A 17,224-nucleotide genomic window follows, 5' to 3' on the forward strand; every position below is an offset into this window, starting at 1 on the left:
ATTGATTTTAAAAGCACTAATAATCAGTGAATTGGTGGAATATTCCATGAGGCGCATAAAGAGCTGCTGACGCTCCGTGGAAAGGCTTGGGAAATATTTCCATTGGCGGTGCTGCGGGCGAGAGAGAAATTCTCTGTATTCTTGCTTATTTTCCTTCCCTCTGTATTTTTAAATTAGACTGAGCCAAATCCTGTATTCAAGAAAATGATCCTCTTGACGTCCCTTCAGCGGCTCTGGAAGTACCCAGGGACCCAGCTGGGTAGATTGGGGAGCTTGGTCTGGGTACAGAAGACAAGCTGGATCTTGCTCCTGACATGTCTGTCTCCATGGAAGGGCCATGGTAGTATAATGCCCTGGTGGTGTGCTTGCGGAGGTGACTGTGTTTTGCTTGGGCCCCCCCGCGAGATAAAGGATTCAGTACCGCTGCCACCGGGGGGAGTTCTCCTCCTTCAGCTCATGTGAGGAAGTTGAGGAGCTAGGACCCAGATTCTCAGAGGTATTGAGGCAGTGAACTCCCATGGAAATCCAGGGCAGTTAGGCAAGACTATGTCCGTGCTGCATGCCAAGCTCAGGCCCTGACTCAGGTTTGAGCCCAAGCCTCCCTTCTGTCCTCGCACAAATCAGTCTGACTGGGATCAGCAATTACTCAGGACTCCGGTCCTAGGAGCCTGTTGGGGGGCTTGGGGCACATTTCCCAGCCTGCCGCTGCAGCCAGCAGGGCTACAAAATGAAAGCTGTGGTTCTCATGAACCCAGGAGCTGGGGATTTAAGAGCACAGCAACCATCAGGCAAGAGCTGGCAGCACTGGGCAGAACCATCACTATTATTTGTAGTACAGTATCACAGTAAGTACCCAGGACCCCACGGCACCAGGTGCTGTATGGACACAGAATAGACATCGGCCTTGCCCTGAAGAGCATCCATTCTCGGTAACAGCTCACACTGGAGCCTTAGGCCCTGACCCTCAAGGGCATTCGGCCTGCAGTGGGTTTACAACTGTGAAGCTGGGGACTCATCGCCACGCTGACATATCCACACTGCACTGCACAGACTGACTTGGGTCTGCCGTCTGAGCTGTGTCCACACTGCAGAATGACAGGGCTTGGAAAGCTGGACCCAGCTCACAGCAGGACCCGGCCTCTGCAGTGATCAGAGGAGGTGGGCTTCTGCACATGGCATCGCTGCGGGACTTTAGTCCTGCCCAGGAGGGTCACTTCTTACAGTGGGAGAGAATGGTTCTGTCTCCATGGCCCATTCAACCCTTGGGCTCTCCAGAGAGAGTGGCAACAAGGGTCTCAATTGGGGCCCACTGTGGCAGTCTATCTATGATGTGTACCCTTGCCCACACGGATCTGTAGCGAGACTCCCATGAGTGTTTCACAGAGGCCTTCCTGTGCGCCTCACTGCTAATCTAGACTGGATTAGATCCAGAGAGAGGGGAAAGGCCCCATGGCCTATCAGCAATCCCGTGTCTGAACCAGCCAGCCCCCTGCGTGGAAGGTTTCTTAGGATTTTCAAAAGAGCCTTTTCTCAGCTGGTATGTTTGGGGCCAGATTGTCAGCTGGTGTGAACAGTAGTAGCTCCCTTGAAATCAATGACGCTTACATCAACGTAACATAGGGGGGCGAGGCACCATGAGCAGAGTTGCCTGAGCCAGGAGGGTCCTGAGTTCTAATCAGGAACTCTGATAGTGACCAGCTCTGATAGTGACCACCTCTGTGCCACAGGGCTAGTGGCTTAACCCCTCTCTGCCTCAGTTTACTCAGCTGTAAAATGGGGCTAATGCCTGCCTCACAAGGGAGCCGTGGGACATAAAGTGCTTGTGAAGGTGACGAGAGCCAAGGAACTTTCCCTGGTGCATATGCCATCCCTCTCACCATTGCCAAGTCATCGTGTGTCTTCGCTGCAGTTCAGTAACCTGCAGGCTTCTTCACAAGGGCTGGCCAGGTGCCCGCTGCTCCTCTTAACTCTGCCCGCTTAACCATGGCATTGCTAGGGTTGCCAACTTTCTAATTTCAGAAACCTGGACACCCTTGCCCCACCCACTGCCTGAGGCCCCGCCCCCGCTCACTCCACCCCCTGCCCCTCCATTGCTTGCTCTCCCCCACCCTCTCTCACATGCTCATTTTCTCTGCAAGGCCCGAGCGGGCGTCGTGCTTGTTCTGACGGGTGTATTCTGCTAAATTCAGGTTTTATTGGTTACAGGATGCAAGAGCTGGCAGCAAAATAGTCAAAAAGGGTCATTTTTAAAAAATGAAACTTCACAAAGGTTTTCATGATTCTTTCCCTCCCCGTTTCCCATTCTTCGTAACCAGCTCCATGTTTTTTGTTCACTGAAGTTACTGTAATTTTATGTGTGGAATTAGGACCACACGTTATCACAGCTGCTACGGGTCCATTAAAGGCCCACTCCTGAAGCCCAAATACAAACCCAGAGAGCGTAACCACAGAAATGCACCTATCCCGATACCTATATAAAGATATCTGTAGAAACTGACCCCCACACCTACGTGCAGATACACACGTGTGTTCATGTGTCCACATCTAACATGCACTAACAGAAAGACTGCCACATGATTTATGATCACAATTCTTGTTTAGTGCCTAGAGACCCCACCTAAGATCAGGGCTCCAGGGTGGTAGGTGCTGGACAGACACATAAAAAGAGAGTCTGCAACAAAGAGGTTATAATATAGCTAGACAAAGGTGGGGAGAAATGTATGATCCATTGGCTCTTCTGCAATTACTAGTCAACAGCATTCACTTTTTAAGAAATAATACATTGCTTTTAGAGTTCCCTTCTCTTTTAAAAACTTGCTATGAAATGAACACACACGTTTTATGTCATCCATTTTTGTGTGTGCAAGCCAGCGAAAGGAATAAAAGTCCGCACTAGGCATATACACACGTGCGGCAATACACGCGCCTCCATACACAAAGACGCACAGTCTCTGACACACGTACAGTGCGTGCGTGCACACACTTGTCTACACAGAGACACGTTTCCGTACATTAGGGGCTGCCTAAATCACCCAGCCAGCTGGAGGGGAAAAGGTGGGGGTGGGGGTGGGGGAGAGAGCGAGAATGGGGAGGAAAAGAGGCCAAGGATGAGAGCAGGGTGGGGGGTGAGAGGGAGCAGTAAAGGAGAGGGGAGGAGGTCTGGAGGTGTATGTGGGGTGGATGGGGATGCAGGGGGAGGCAGAAGGCTACAGGTGCGTGAGGATGTGGGGGGCACAGGTGTATAGGGACATAATGGGAGTGCAGCAGTGTACAGAGGTGCAGGGGGTGAGGGACATGGGGGTGGAGAGGATGGGTGGGAGAGCGCTGTAAGGGTTACAGGGCTGGGATGGGTAGGTGTGGGGGGCAGGATGGGATGGGGAGTGGGGTGCAGGGGGCTTGGGGCGGGCAGGGATGCAGTGATGGGGGACAGGGCTGGGGGGGGTTGGGATGGGGAGGGATGCAGTGACGGGGGACACAGGGCACAGGAGGGTTGGGGCGGGGAGGGTTGCAGTGATGGGGATAGAGGTGCGGGGGCTTGGGACAGGGAGAGATACAGTGATGGGACACGGGTGCAGGGGGGTTGGGACGGGGAGGGATGCAGTGAGGGGGGATGGGTTTGGGGGGGTTGGGTCGGGAAGGATGCAGTGATGAGGCGGATAAGGGTGTGGGGGGGTTAGACAGGGAGGGATGCAGTGATGAGGGTGTGGGGGGGTAGGGGCAGGGAGGGATGCAGTGAGGGGGGATAGGTTGGGGCGGGAAGGATGCAGTGAGGGGACGGGGGTGCAGAGGGGTTGGGACGGGAGGGATGCAGTGAGGGGGGATGGGTTGGGGCGGGAAGGATGCAGTGAGGGGGACGGGGGTGCAGAGGGGTTGGGACAGGAGGGATGCAGTGAGGGGGGATGGGTTGGGGCGGGAAGGATGCAGTGAGGGGGACGGGGGTGCAGAGGGGTTGGGACGGGGAGGGATGCAGTGAGGGGGGATAGGTTGGGGCGGGAAGGATGCAGTGAGGGGACGGGGGTGCAGAGGGGTTGGGACGGGGAGGGATGCAGTGAGGGGGGATGGGTTGGGGCGGGAAGGATGCAAAAGTGAGGGGGACGGGGGTGCAGAGGGGTTGGGACGGGGAGGGATGCAGTGAGGGGGGATAGGTTGGGGCGGGAAGGATGCAGTGAGGGGACGGGGGTGCAGAGGGGTTGGGACGGGGAGGGATGCAGTGAGGGGGGATGGGTTGGGGCGGGAAGGATGCAAAAGTGAGAGGGACGGGGGTGCAGAGGGGTTGGGACGGGAGGGATGCAGTGAGGGGGGATGGGTTGGGGCGGGAAGGATGCAGTGAGGGGGACGGGGGTGCAGAGGGGTTGGGACGGGGAGGGATGCAGTGAGGGGGATGGGTTGGGGCGGGAAGGATGCAGTGAGGGGGACGGGGGTGCAGAGGGGTTGGGACGGGGAGGGATGCAGTGAGGGGGGATGCGTTGGGGCGGGAAGGATGCAGTGAGGGGGACGGGGGTGCAGAGGGGTTGGGACGGGAGGGATGCAGTGAGGGGGGATGGGTTGGGGCGGGAAGGATGCAGTGAGGGGGACGGGGGTGCAGAGGGGTTGGGACGGGGAGGGATGCAGTGAGGGGGGATGGGTTGGGGCGGGAAGGATGCAGTGAGGGGGACGGGGGTGCAGAGGGGTTGGGACAGGAGGGATGCAGTGAGGGGGGATGGGTTGGGGCGGGAAGGATGCAGTGAGGGGGACGGGGGTGCAGAGGGGTTGGGACGGGGAGGGATGCAGTGAGGGGGGATGGGTTGGGGCGGGAAGGATGCAGTGAGGGGGACGGGGGTGCAGAGGGGTTGGGACGGGGAGGGATGCAGTGAGGGGGGATGTGTTGGGGCGGGAAGGATGCAGTGAGGGGACGGGGGTGCAGAGGGGTTGGGACGGGAGGGATGCAGTGAGGGGGGATAGGTTGGGGCGGGAAGGATGCAGTGAGGGGACGGGGGTGCAGAGGGGTTGGGACGGGAGGGATGCAGTGGGGGGGATGGGTTGGGGCAGGAAGGATGCAGTGAGGGGGACGGGGGTGCAGAGGGGTTGGGACGGGGAGGGATGCAGTGAGGGGGGATGGGTTGGGGCGGGAAGGATGCAAAAGTGAGAGGGACGGGGGTGCAGAGGGGTTGGGACGGGAGGGATGCAGTGAGGGGGGATGGGTTGGGGCGGGAAGGATGCAGTGAGGGGGACGGGGGTGCAGAGGGGTTGGGACGGGGAGGGATGCAGTGAGGGGGATGGGTTGGGGCGGGAAGGATGCAGTGAGGGGGACGGGGGTGCAGAGGGGTTGGGACGGGGAGGGATGCAGTGAGGGGGGATGCGTTGGGGCGGGAAGGATGCAGTGAGGGGGACGGGGGTGCAGAGGGGTTGGGACGGGAGGGATGCAGTGAGGGGGGATGGGTTGGGGCGGGAAGGATGCAGTGAGGGGGACGGGGGTGCAGAGGGGTTGGGACGGGGAGGGATGCAGTGAGGGGGGATGCGTTGGGGCGGGAAGGATGCAGTGAGGGGGACGGGGGTGCAGAGGGGTTGGGACGGGAGGGATGCAGTGAGGGGGGATGGGTTGGGGCGGGAAGGATGCAGTGAGGGGGACGGGGGTGCAGAGGGGTTGGGACGGGGAGGGATGCAGTGAGGGGGGATGGGTTGGGGCGGGAAGGATGCAGTGAGGGGGACGGGGGTGCAGAGGGGTTGGGACGGGGAGGGATGCAGTGAGGGGGGATGTGTTGGGGCGGGAAGGATGCAGTGAGGGGACGGGGGTGCAGAGGGGTTGGGACGGGAGGGATGCAGTGAGGGGGGATAGGTTGGGGCGGGAAGGATGCAGTGAGGGGACGGGGGTGCAGAGGGGTTGGGACGGGAGGGATGCAGTGAGGGGGGATGGGTTGGGGCAGGAAGGATGCAGTGAGGGGGACGGGGGTGCAGAGGGGTTGGGACGGGAGGGATGCAGTGAGGGGGGATGGGTTGGGGCGGGAAGGATGCAGTGAGGGGGACGGGGGTGCAGAGGGGTTGGGACAGGAGGGATGCAGTGAGGGGGGATGGGTTGGGGCGGGAAGGATGCAGTGAGGGGGACGGGGGTGCAGAGGGGTTGGGACGGGGAGGGATGCAGTGAGGGGGGATGGGTTGGGGCGGGAAGGATGCAGTGAGGGGGACGGGGGTGCAGAGGGGTTGGGACGGGGAGGGATGCAGTGAGGGGGGATGTGTTGGGGCGGGAAGGATGCAGTGAGGGGACGGGGGTGCAGAGGGGTTGGGACGGGAGGGATGCAGTGAGGGGGGATAGGTTGGGGCGGGAAGGATGCAGTGAGGGGACGGGGGTGCAGAGGGGTTGGGACGGGAGGGATGCAGTGGGGGGGATGGGTTGGGGCAGGAAGGATGCAGTGAGGGGGACGGGGGTGCAGAGGGGTTGGGACGGGGAGGGATGCAGTGAGGGGGGATGGGTTGGGGCGGGAAGGATGCAAAAGTGAGAGGGACGGGGGTGCAGAGGGGTTGGGACGGGAGGGATGCAGTGAGGGGGGATGGGTTGGGGCGGGAAGGATGCAGTGAGGGGGACGGGGGTGCAGAGGGGTTGGGACGGGGAGGGATGCAGTGAGGGGGATGGGTTGGGGCGGGAAGGATGCAGTGAGGGGGACGGGGGTGCAGAGGGGTTGGGACGGGGAGGGATGCAGTGAGGGGGGATGCGTTGGGGCGGGAAGGATGCAGTGAGGGGGACGGGGGTGCAGAGGGGTTGGGACGGGAGGGATGCAGTGAGGGGGGATGGGTTGGGGCGGGAAGGATGCAGTGAGGGGGACGGGGGTGCAGAGGGGTTGGGACGGGGAGGGATGCAGTGAGGGGGGATGCGTTGGGGCGGGAAGGATGCAGTGAGGGGGACGGGGGTGCAGAGGGGTTGGGACAGGAGGGATGCAGTGAGGGGGGATGGGTTGGGGCGGGAAGGATGCAGTGAGGGGGACGGGGGTGCAGAGGGGTTGGGACGGGGAGGGATGCAGTGAGGGGGGATGGGTTGGGGCGGGAAGGATGCAGTGAGGGGGATGGGGGTGCAGAGGGGTTGGGACGGGGAGGGATGCAGTGAGGGGGGATGGGTTGGGGCGGGAAGGATGCAGTGAGGGGGATGGGGGTGCAGAGGGGTTGGGACGGGGAGGGATGCAGTGAGGGGGGATGGGTTGGGGCGGGAAGGATGCAGTGAGGGGGATGGGGGTGCAGAGGGGTTGGGACGGGGAGGGATGCAGTGAGGGGGGATGGGTTGGGGCGGGAAGGATGCAGTGAGGGGGACGGGGGTGCAGAGGGGTTGGGACAGGAGGGATGCAGTGAGGGGGGATGGGTTGGGGCGGGAAGGATGCAGTGAGGGGGACGGGGGTGCAGAGGGGTTGGGACGGGGAGGGATGCAGTGAGGGGGGATGGGTTGGGGCGGGAAGGATGCAGTGAGGGGACGGGGGTGCAGAGGGGTTGGGACGGGGAGGGATGCAGTGAGGGGGGATGCGTTGGGGCGGGAAGGATGCAGTGAGGGGACGGGGGTGCAGAGGGGTTGGGACGGGAGGGATGCAGTGAGGGGGGATGGGTTGGGGCGGGAAGGATGCAGTGAGGGGGACGGGGGTGCAGAGGGGTTGGGACGGGGAGGGATGCAGTGAGGGGGGATGTGTTGGGGCGGGAAGGATGCAGTGAGGGGACGGGGGTGCAGAGGGGTTGGGACGGGAGGGATGCAGTGAGGGGGGATAGGTTGGGGCGGGAAGGATGCAGTGAGGGGACGGGGGTGCAGAGGGGTTGGGACGGGAGGGATGCAGTGAGGGGGGATGGGTTGGGGCAGGAAGGATGCAGTGAGGGGGACGGGGGTGCAGAGGGGTTGGGACGGGAGGGATGCAGTGAGGGGGGATGGGTTGGGGCGGGAAGGATGCAGTGAGGGGGACGGGGGTGCAGCCCCATTCCCAGCCCTGGGAGACGGGGATACACGCACCTCCCACTGCTGGGTGCCGGCGACGGGGTGACAGGCGGGCAGGCAGACGGGGCACTGGAGCCCGGGCACACGAGGAGCGCCCGGAGAAGAGGCTGGGCAGCAGCGGGAGACCCCTCAACAGCTGCCTGCTCAGCACTGGCGAGCGGTACTAGTCCTCCCCTGCCCTGACCCAGCCGATGGGAGCTGCGCCTGGGGGCGGGGCAGCCTGCGGACCCCCACCCCACCCCGCGGACCCCCACCTCACCCCCCGGCAGCCCCTAAGGCTACGAACTGGAGGTGCCGGCTGCTTCTGGACCTGGGAGCTGTGCGGGCCATGGCCCGGCGCTAGCAGGGAGCCCTCCAGCCCCGCCGTGGCGCCGGGAACAGGACACGCAACAGCCCGGGCAGGGGCGCTGACCGGAGCCGTCAGGATTCCTTTTCGAGCGGGTGTCCCTGGGCGTCACTCACCCAGACCCAAAAGCATCGCTGTCCCATGCTGACCCACCCGCCGGGCACGGCTTGTTGCTGTCGATGGCTCAGGCTGGAAGTGCTGAGCTGAAGTCAAGGAAACGAGCCTCCCGCCACCCCAGTCTTCCTTGGGCTTTTTGTTGTGTCCATCCGTGGCTGTAACCCCTACCTGGGTCATGTACCTGGGGCCAAGGAATAAACTCGGTCTCTGCTTGCGCCCTGCCCTTTTCCCAGGAGCTGCCCCTGCCGGCATGGTGCCAGTCCACTCCTTGCTTATGTTCTCCAGCCGCACTCTGATACACCAGCTCACGCTGAGTCGTTCTGCTGCAGGAGGGGCCCCATGGGGCCCTAGGATCAGGCCTTCTGGGAACCCACCCGCCCCTCATTCCTGACTGCAGGAGCTGGAGATCTGCCGGGACTGGGCCAGAGCAGGGAATCAGTACATCCCAACAGACAGGCTCCGAGCACAGAGGCGATCGGCCAGGAGAGAGCCGGCCCATTGGCATTGACGTGGGCCAGATTGGACTCAGTGACCTGGAGACAAAAGGCCTTTCGCTGTCCCAGCCCTGCCTCTCCCTGCGGTGCCTGGTGTGGCCTGGCTCTCAGAGGAACTGAGCCCCCGCAGTGTCCGATGATTGCAATGGGAGCTGGGTGTGCTCAACCCGGGGGAGGCACGATGGTCCCATGGATTGTGAGCCTGGGAAATGGTTCACCCAAAATGCCTTTTCACGGAGAACACCTGTTTGTAGACAGTGCACCGGTTTGCGGGAAAGGGTCGGTTTGGCCAAAGGTCTCAACTCGCAACCAAGTTCTGAAACGGTCAGCGTGTCCTTTGGACCCGTTCTGAATAGGGTTCCAGTTCCCAATGATTTTCCATGTCCAAACGTGCGTGAATGGGAGTAAAAATCACGTTTGAACATGATCATCACTGAAGCAAAATATTTCAATTCACCTGAACTAAAGAAGTCTTTGGCGGGGGTTGGGGAGGCGGAAGTGGGTGGGGGGGTATTCAGTGTCCAAGAAATGTTGAGATTTCACCTCTTCCTGCTGATTCACAATGGGAAAAACGTTCAAACACGGGAAAACGTCTGGGCTGGGGAAAGGTTTTCCCACCCAGCTCTACCTGTGCTGCAATCTGACTGCAGCGTCCATCAGCCAGCTGCACTTTTGTGCTGCATCAAGTGCATCTGCTTGGGTGAGTTGTTTTAAAACGCCCAAGCCCCTCTCAGCTCCCTGCACTCGAAGACCTGCCCCACAGGGGGGCAGACTGGCCAGCTGCAGCCAGAGGAGGGGGCTTTGCTCTTATGAGGTCTGGGGAACCCGCTTGTAAATCACTGCTCCTGCTGTCCGCTTTCACCCTGCACACCACCGCGTTGGTAGAGCGACCCTGCAGCTGGCCCGGCTGCTCAGCTGGATTAGGCTGGGTTTGCTGGGCGGGTGGGGGGAAGTGAGAGGCTGGTTGCTTTGTCATACTCACTGCAGAAATTCAAACCCTGAGATGGACGGATCTGCCCTTCCCAAATGGAAAATCATGGGTCATTCCAGTTTCAGGCCCTGTCTCTCCTGCATCCCTGCCCTTGGCTACCGTAAAACAGCCCCTGCTATGGTCTAGCCCTGAGCTCTCCTGTATGGTCTATTTGGTTCTCTGGCCTCAGGGGGCTGTGCAGAAATCCTGAGCTTGTATGAGCTCTGCAGCACCCGGGAGTCGGGGCTCTTTGTGAAATCAGATTCTGGGATAAACGTCCTTCCTGGGGTAACTCCGTGGAGTGCAGTGGGATGATTCTCGGGTGACAGGACCACCAGTGATATGGGGGTTACACTGCACACAGGAGACCCTGGGATTCTGAACGGGGGTGGGGAAGGAAAATAGCCCCAGACTGGTCATCTTAGCCACAAATCTAGCATGCTGTCCAGCTAATGAGAGGGCAGCGTGCCGGGGCCCCTTGGGAGTGAATCCTGTGAGACAGATACCTGATAGGAGGTCAGCTCTCTGCCCTGGGGGTGGGGGTGGGGGTGGGAGGCTAGTGGTCCGGGCAAGAGCCTTGGCCTTGTGAGACAGTTCCTCGCACGGTCACAGATTTTTCGTGTGACTGTGGGCAAGTCACTTGGTGTCTCTGTGCCTCGGCTCCCATGAGAGAACAGCCCTGCCCTGCTCCCAGGGATGTGTGAGCAGCTCTGCTCCTATGGGGCAGGGGGCCAGACGAGCATCTCTCTCATATCACTCCTGCATTGCACTCTGCACGGCTAGGCTGGTGTGCGAGGGAGGAGCAGGCCGCGCTGGGGCCAGGCTGGCTGGGGGATTTAAAAGTGCATTTAAAAGTGCCTGGGGTTGTATGGGACATCCCTGAGAAACCGTGTGAGAGGACACACCCTGTGATCTGAGAGCTCTCCTCTGGTTCTTCATCTCTCTCTGCTTTCTGTTGTTTCAGAGCTCCTACCCCATCTGGGAAGATTTCAACTCCAAGGCAACTAAGCTGCACTCCCAGCTCAGGTGAGTCGTCCCGGGATCTGCACCAGGTTGAATGCTGCTGGGAAGGACCTTGCAGTCCCACAAAGCTGACTGAAGGAGGCCATGCAGAGCAGCTCTGCTCTCCAGCCAGGCCAGTGCCAGCTGCTCGGGAATTCAGGTGATGAATGTAAGAAGAGAGCTGGCAAAGCCCCAGCACAGAGGCTGGCTGCAGCTCTGCAGCCCAGCACACCAGGCAGCAGGAGGAAGCTGCTTGAGGATCCAAACAAGAGCCAGGCACTTGCCAGTTGAACCCCCATGTGCTGGGCGTGCGACTCAGAGACTAAACTAGTGACTTTTAAAAGCGAGAGCTCAAAGAGTTTCACTAAGGGGACCAGTACCAATAGATGGCAAAACGGAGGCGCGGAGAAGATAAGGCAGCTGGCCAAGGATACGGAGCAAGGCGGTGGCAGCAGCAGGCTTAGAAGCCAAGCATTCCCCCCACTATGGCCCCTCTAGGCCCCTGTGCTGTACTGGGGCCAGAAAGCCCCTTAGCTGACTGCCGGCCCAGCGCCATGCTGGTACCGCCAGCACGGACGCAGGTGTCGTGAGCGTTGGTTGGGAGCTCCCCCTTTCTGATTAGCTGAGCGATGTAGCAATTCTAGTGTAGACTAGCCCTTTGTCTCACAAGTCAGGAAGGCCTGCTGGGGATTCAGCCTCCTGTGTCTCGCGGGGGTGCCGGAGCCAGGTTAATTCCTTGTCGCTGGAGTTCAGGAACAGGATAACCCTCGCTGGTTTAGTGTGAGGGCTCTGTTTACTGCTAATAGGTAAATTGAGGTAAACCCCCATTCCTGTGTCTAGGACTGACCTGTTTATCACCTTTACCGAGGCTAGGCTGGCTGATCTTGAACATGTTCTAATCACATCATACGGAGGGAATCCATAACTTCACATATAACTTTAACATATGCATTTTACAATTATGTTAATAACCAACATGTTATAAGCTTTTATATGATAGCTCACAAGGCGTATTTTGTTCAGATATTACTGCTGTTGTGCATAGGATGTGAATACAGGGGTGCCTAGGGTCACACCCATTCTCTTGACAAGCAACCTGTGGAACTCACTGCTGCATCAGGACATTGTGCTAAAGGTTGGGGCTGCATAACGGCATGGCTGTTAGTAATAAAGGTAGCTACTGTGCTGGCTAGGGTAGGGATGAGCTAATCTCATGCTTCCGAGCAAAGGATGATCACAGCAGGGGTCAGGAAGGTATTTCCCCTATGTACAATACTGGACAACTTGTTAGGGGATGTTATTTATGCTTCCTTTGAAGAGTCAGATAATAGCCGCTGCTCGAGACAGGATACAGTGGTATGGCCCGTTGGGATTTGAGTGTGTGGGCGTTCCTGTGTGTAGGGATCAGTAGAAGGTGCACTGCATTAGTCCTTTGGACTCCCAGCTGACGTATGCATCCATCTCTTTGTGCCTCAGGACTACAGTGCTGGCAGCAGTCGCCTTCCTGGACGCCTTCCAGAAAGTGGCAGACATGGCCACCAACACACGAGGTAGGCCTGCTGCTCAGAAGCCCCCTGCAGACAGCACACTCAAAGCCAGCTTGACTGGCACTCCCATAGCAGACTCCCTGCCCAGAGATTTGCTTTCACAGGGTTTTTCGGTGTGTGTGTGGGGCGGTGGGGAGCAGTATTGTCCGTGGAAGACTGGTCGTGAAGCTGGTCCATCACCCGGTGTGTGTGAGAGTCCTCGGGGCACAGAACTCTGAAGCTACTGCGTGTGGGGAGCCCAGACAGGGCAACTTTGTGCCTCAGGAGGGAGGGAAGAGAGAGGAGATCGGATGGAAAGGGTGGGCGAAGCGAAGAGTGGGAGTGGACGGACAGATGAGGGGAGAATGGGGTCATGGGGTGGGGAGGATTGCAACAAATAGGAGGGTGGGAGAGGAAGGAGAGAGACCAAGACAGGAGCCAAAGGCAGGGCTGAAAAGAGGAGCCGGCAGAGGCAGGTGCGCCCGAAGTTCGGCAGGGCTCCTTCGCCCGGGCACTGAGCCTCGCCCGTGGCACCCGTCCGCTGGCTGCACTGCACGGGCATGTGCTCGGCGCTCCCTGTGCACCCGAAGTCTGCTGTGCTTGCGGCTCGCTGCGAAGCTAGCCTGAATTCTCTCTGGCAGCCTCTCAGCGCCTCTTCCTCAGGAAGCTGGAGGGGCTGCCCCTGGGCGCTACTGTGGGGCGCCAGGGACCCGCCGGTTCAATGCCGAGGCGCTCCTTTGAGAGCTGGAGCGAGAACTTTGGGCGTTTTCCCCCCAGGGCCTGATTTTCAGACGTGCTGAACACCCACAGCAACCCCAGGAGCGGCGGATGCTCAGCACCCCTGAAACTCAGGCCCGCGACTGCACGGACCAGGTATCATCACACGTTCTGTGGTGACACTGGGAGGCTTTTGTTCCCTCCAAATGAGCAATTTCAATGCTTCCAGCACTGGTTCAGGGGGGCCCATTGCTGACATCGGCCTTCAGCAGTGCGTCAATTTCCTAGTATAGACAGAGCTTGAACACGCAGTTTGGGTAAAGACCAGCTGCTGGGCAATGGGTTTTTGTTGGTCGCTTGAACGACCACTTAGAACGGTACAAATACGATGCAGTGACCAGGGTGGGTGGACAAACTGTGCCTGGCTTTAAGAGAGTTTCTTTCTCTATGTTGCTTTAGTTGCACATCCTAGAGCACGTCACTGAGGCCGAGCGTGAACTTCAAACACCTGCTCCATCTTTCCATGCCTAATGGCTGTTGAAGGGAGAGGTGGGAGGAGCAACTGCATTAGGACATGCAAAGGATTCCCCACCTGTGCTTGAGAGAGCTAGTGTTGTATGCTTAGAGCAGGAGAGCCAGGACTCCTGCCTTCTCCTCCTGACTGATGGCTTCAGGATTGAGCATCACTGGGCTTCAGTTTCCCCAGCTGTAAAATGGGCACACTGGTGCCCGCCTGCAACGTGAATTTGTTCCTGTTTGCAAGGTGCTTTGGGATCCTCAGCCCGGAGAGGCTGGGGTTGGGCAGAGCGATCGCAGTGGTATTGCCTGGTGATAAGGGCAGCGGGGGCCGGAAGGGCAATGCCCTTCCGCTGACGAGATGTTTGCAGCATCCCCATTCTCCTGTCTCTCTCACCTGGGCACCCACTTCAACCTTAAGAAGCAAAGAGTGGAAGCCAGTGTCAGGATCTCGTTGGGCAGGGGGTTAGCCACCCCCTGTGAGTTACTGACCCACTCCCAGGAGCCCGGCTGGAAGCTGGGCCCAGCTTGCCTTGACCCCCACTGGCCCCACTCTTGATGCTCCTTCACATTTAGAAGCCCTGTACCAAGCCTGGCCTCTTGGCAGTGCTAACGAGGGTTGGGCTGCACTCCGCTGCAGATGGCCAGTACAGATGTGCTTGTGTGTCTTGTTCCCCGTGCGTCGCCTCACTGTCTCCTTCCCCCCATCCCCGGCTGCAGCCAAGGCGCAGGATCCCCTGCAAAGGGGCACGAAGGGAAGCCGTGGACAGATGTGCAGTGTGATTACTGGAGACTGGGGCACAGGAAATAGAAAAGTCAGCAAAGCAAGGCTGGGATTTACAAAGGAGGTCAGATGCCACTGAGGACTGGGGGGAGGACTGAGGCCAAGCCTGCTGGCTCCAGCAGCTCCTAGCTGGACCCCGAGGTTTGGGTGGGGTCACAGACATGGGAACAACCCAAAACACAGCGACTGTTGTTTTCTTCACAGAGCGCGTGTTGTTCTGAGTTGTCCCAGGGTTTCTCTCCCGGATAGCCTGGGTGCATGAGCTCATTGGCGCCTGATCCATGGGTTAATTTGGTTTTGGACCAGGATGGGAGAGGCCAGTAGTAAGAGGACATCACTAATCTCCTGTGACATCCCTGTGTGTTTACCTCGTACGCATCCTCACACCCCACTGGCCTCCTGCTCACTGTGTCTCTGCCCAGTGATACCACTGAGGGTTAGTCAGTGGAAACCCTGAGGGAGCAGGAGCAGGCTGTGGGGAGGGGACCCTTACACCTATCTGTGTGTGGTGGGAGTGGGTCTGGCAGAATGCATTATGGGTGAATATTTGCATGTGCAAATGAGATCTATCCTTTTTTGCCCCCAGTGGGGAAACTAGGTGGCTACAGCACTGGCCTCTCCAGATCTGATTGCATTTGATCTGTGTCTGATGGCGCCTGGGCCAATGACAGCAGCTACCCTCAGTGTAGCCAGCAAACCCAGACTGAAGAGAGAGAATACAATCGGGGCTTTACCTACAATGCACCCAGCACTCTGTACAGCTCAGGCACTGCGGTTTGGAGTGAGCTAAGGAGAACAGGACCCCTGGACATGGTGTGCCGAGGACTGGGATTGCCAGACCAGTTAAAAACCCTCATTCGTAACCAGTCTGCGGACCCAATTTGTCTCGCCTCCTTGGGGCCAGGGCCTGGTCTCTCAAGCATGATCGGGGAGCAGGGCTGGGGCCCGGGGCTGAGGCGTGGGTTCCAGACTGGGTCACTGGGGCTACAATGCAGATCCATGCGGTGGGGCTGTCTCCCGGGCCCAGCCAAAGGGAAGCAGTGTGGACCGTGACTGCGTGGGTCAGCTTCTCCTCCCAGAGCGCTAGACTCGGTCGGGCAGGGCTGACGAGCAGCGTGGCCAGGCTGTGCTGGCAGCTTAGGCCAATAGTGTGTTTTTTCCCCGTAGTTCGCTAGCTTTCCTCCTGAACACAGCGGGACCCTTGTACGCAGGCTCTCGGAGCACAGATGCTTCTCCGTGGGGCAGGGAAGAGCTGCAATGCCAGACTGAGACCGTAGGGAACAGGGCTGATTGCTTTTTGGGGACAGCGTGGTTCTGACACATTCGGACCGCACAAGCTGCTAGCTGCGGGGCGCTGTGCCTCGGTTGGATTCAGGCTATGGGCCCAAGGCAGCCCTACACCAGGCCTGAATCTGGCCCCTGTCTTTGTCAACTAAGGCACAGAGGTGGCACTTGCAGCTCGGATTTGGTCTGCCATGGAGCTCCGCGGCTGCAGCAGGGCTGGGTTTGGCCCGTTGTGTTGTCTGGCTCTCACTGATCAGTGTGACATCTGGCTCCCTGGAGTCTCTTCTAAGAGGACAAGAAAATCCAGGCCAGGTTCACTGGTGAGAATCATCTGTGAAAGCAGTTCACTAGTCAGTTCATGCGGGTGTCACTCCCGCACAATTGGAAAAAGATCCAGAAATGGGTTTGGACCTCCGCCTGGAATGAACTCTGGGTATTGCCATGAAGAGGAGCAGAACCTGAATGTCGGTGCTCAGCTGGAATGGGCTGCAGGGCAGCCTTTGAGAGGAGAAGACCATGAACTGGCTCACGGGGCTGGCATGTGATGGACTCTGCCTTTGCCCGATCCTCTGCAGTGATGGAGGTCTCGAGCAGAAAAGCAGAAATCTCTAAGGCCAGACACTGGTGTTAGGTGGAAGATGGAGTCACCAGCCCAGGGAGCAAAGTCTCTCTCAGCACCAGTGTGTGAGTTAGGGATGAAGGAGACACGTTCCCCTGCACTATAACCAGAGGTGAAAGTAAGCCGGTCCGGTCCGGTCCAGTACGACGTACCGGCAAGAGCCAGTACGCTGTGCCAGACCAGACCAGCTTCCCCAGGCTGGTGCTTTAAAGGGCCCCGGGCTCCCCACAGCAGAGCTCCGGGCCCTTTAAATCACCGCCGGAGCCCTGCCACCGCTACCCCGGGGCTCCGGCAGCGGGGCTCGGGGGGTGCTTTAAAGGGCCCCGAGTTCCACTCGGTAGCAGCAGCCACAGCCCAGGGCCCTTTAAATTGCCCCGGGGCTCCCAGCTGTCTCTGCAGCTGGGAGCGCTGGGGATGATTTAAAGGCCCTGGGGCTCCCAGCCACAGCCGGAGCCCCAGGGCTTTAAATCTTGATTTAAAGGGCCCAGGTATTTAAAGGCCCCGCCTCTTCCGGTTGAAGCCACGCCCCCTGCTCAGGACTCCAGAGTACCGGTAAGTCCTTTAAGTTACTTTCACCCCTGACTATAACCAGTATGACACACTCTACACATGCTGGGGCTGCCTGCCTCCCCTTCCTTCCTCCAAAGAGAGCAGTGTACATTTATTCTGTTAAGCCCCCTTCTCCTCTCAGTGCAGAGATAGTGAAACTTGCCAGCGTGGGAACCTGCACTAGCTTTTGACAGGGTGAGCTCCCCACGCTGGCCCTGCAAGAGCTGAATTGGGCCAGTTGGCTGCAATCCAGGCAAAGCCCTGATTAGGTGAGCTCACCTGGGGGGAGCAGGCAGGGTTTGTCTAGATAGGAGAGTGGAAGCAGAGGGGGCTGCAGTCACTCCCTGGGGGAAGGGGGGTG

General features: G+C 59.3%; 1 protein-coding gene across 8 annotated transcripts in view; it reads left to right on the forward strand.

Annotated features, from left to right (window-relative positions):
- Nucleotides 1-17,224, forward strand: part of MTSS2 (MTSS I-BAR domain containing 2) — a 91,684-nt gene that overhangs the window by 15,449 nt on the left and 59,011 nt on the right. For all 8 annotated transcript variants that reach the window (XM_073307171.1, XM_073307169.1, XM_073307170.1 and 5 more), the window contains exons 2-3: nt 10,831-10,892; nt 12,345-12,418. In XM_073307171.1, coding sequence (XP_073163272.1) covers nt 10,831-10,892; nt 12,345-12,418 — 136 coding nt within the window. The remainder of the gene's footprint in view (nt 1-10,830; nt 10,893-12,344; nt 12,419-17,224) is intronic.

This window comes from Lepidochelys kempii, chromosome 12 (genome assembly GCF_965140265.1).
Source record: "Lepidochelys kempii isolate rLepKem1 chromosome 12, rLepKem1.hap2, whole genome shotgun sequence".
In the NCBI taxonomy this organism is placed as follows: Eukaryota; Metazoa; Chordata; order Testudines; family Cheloniidae; genus Lepidochelys; species Lepidochelys kempii.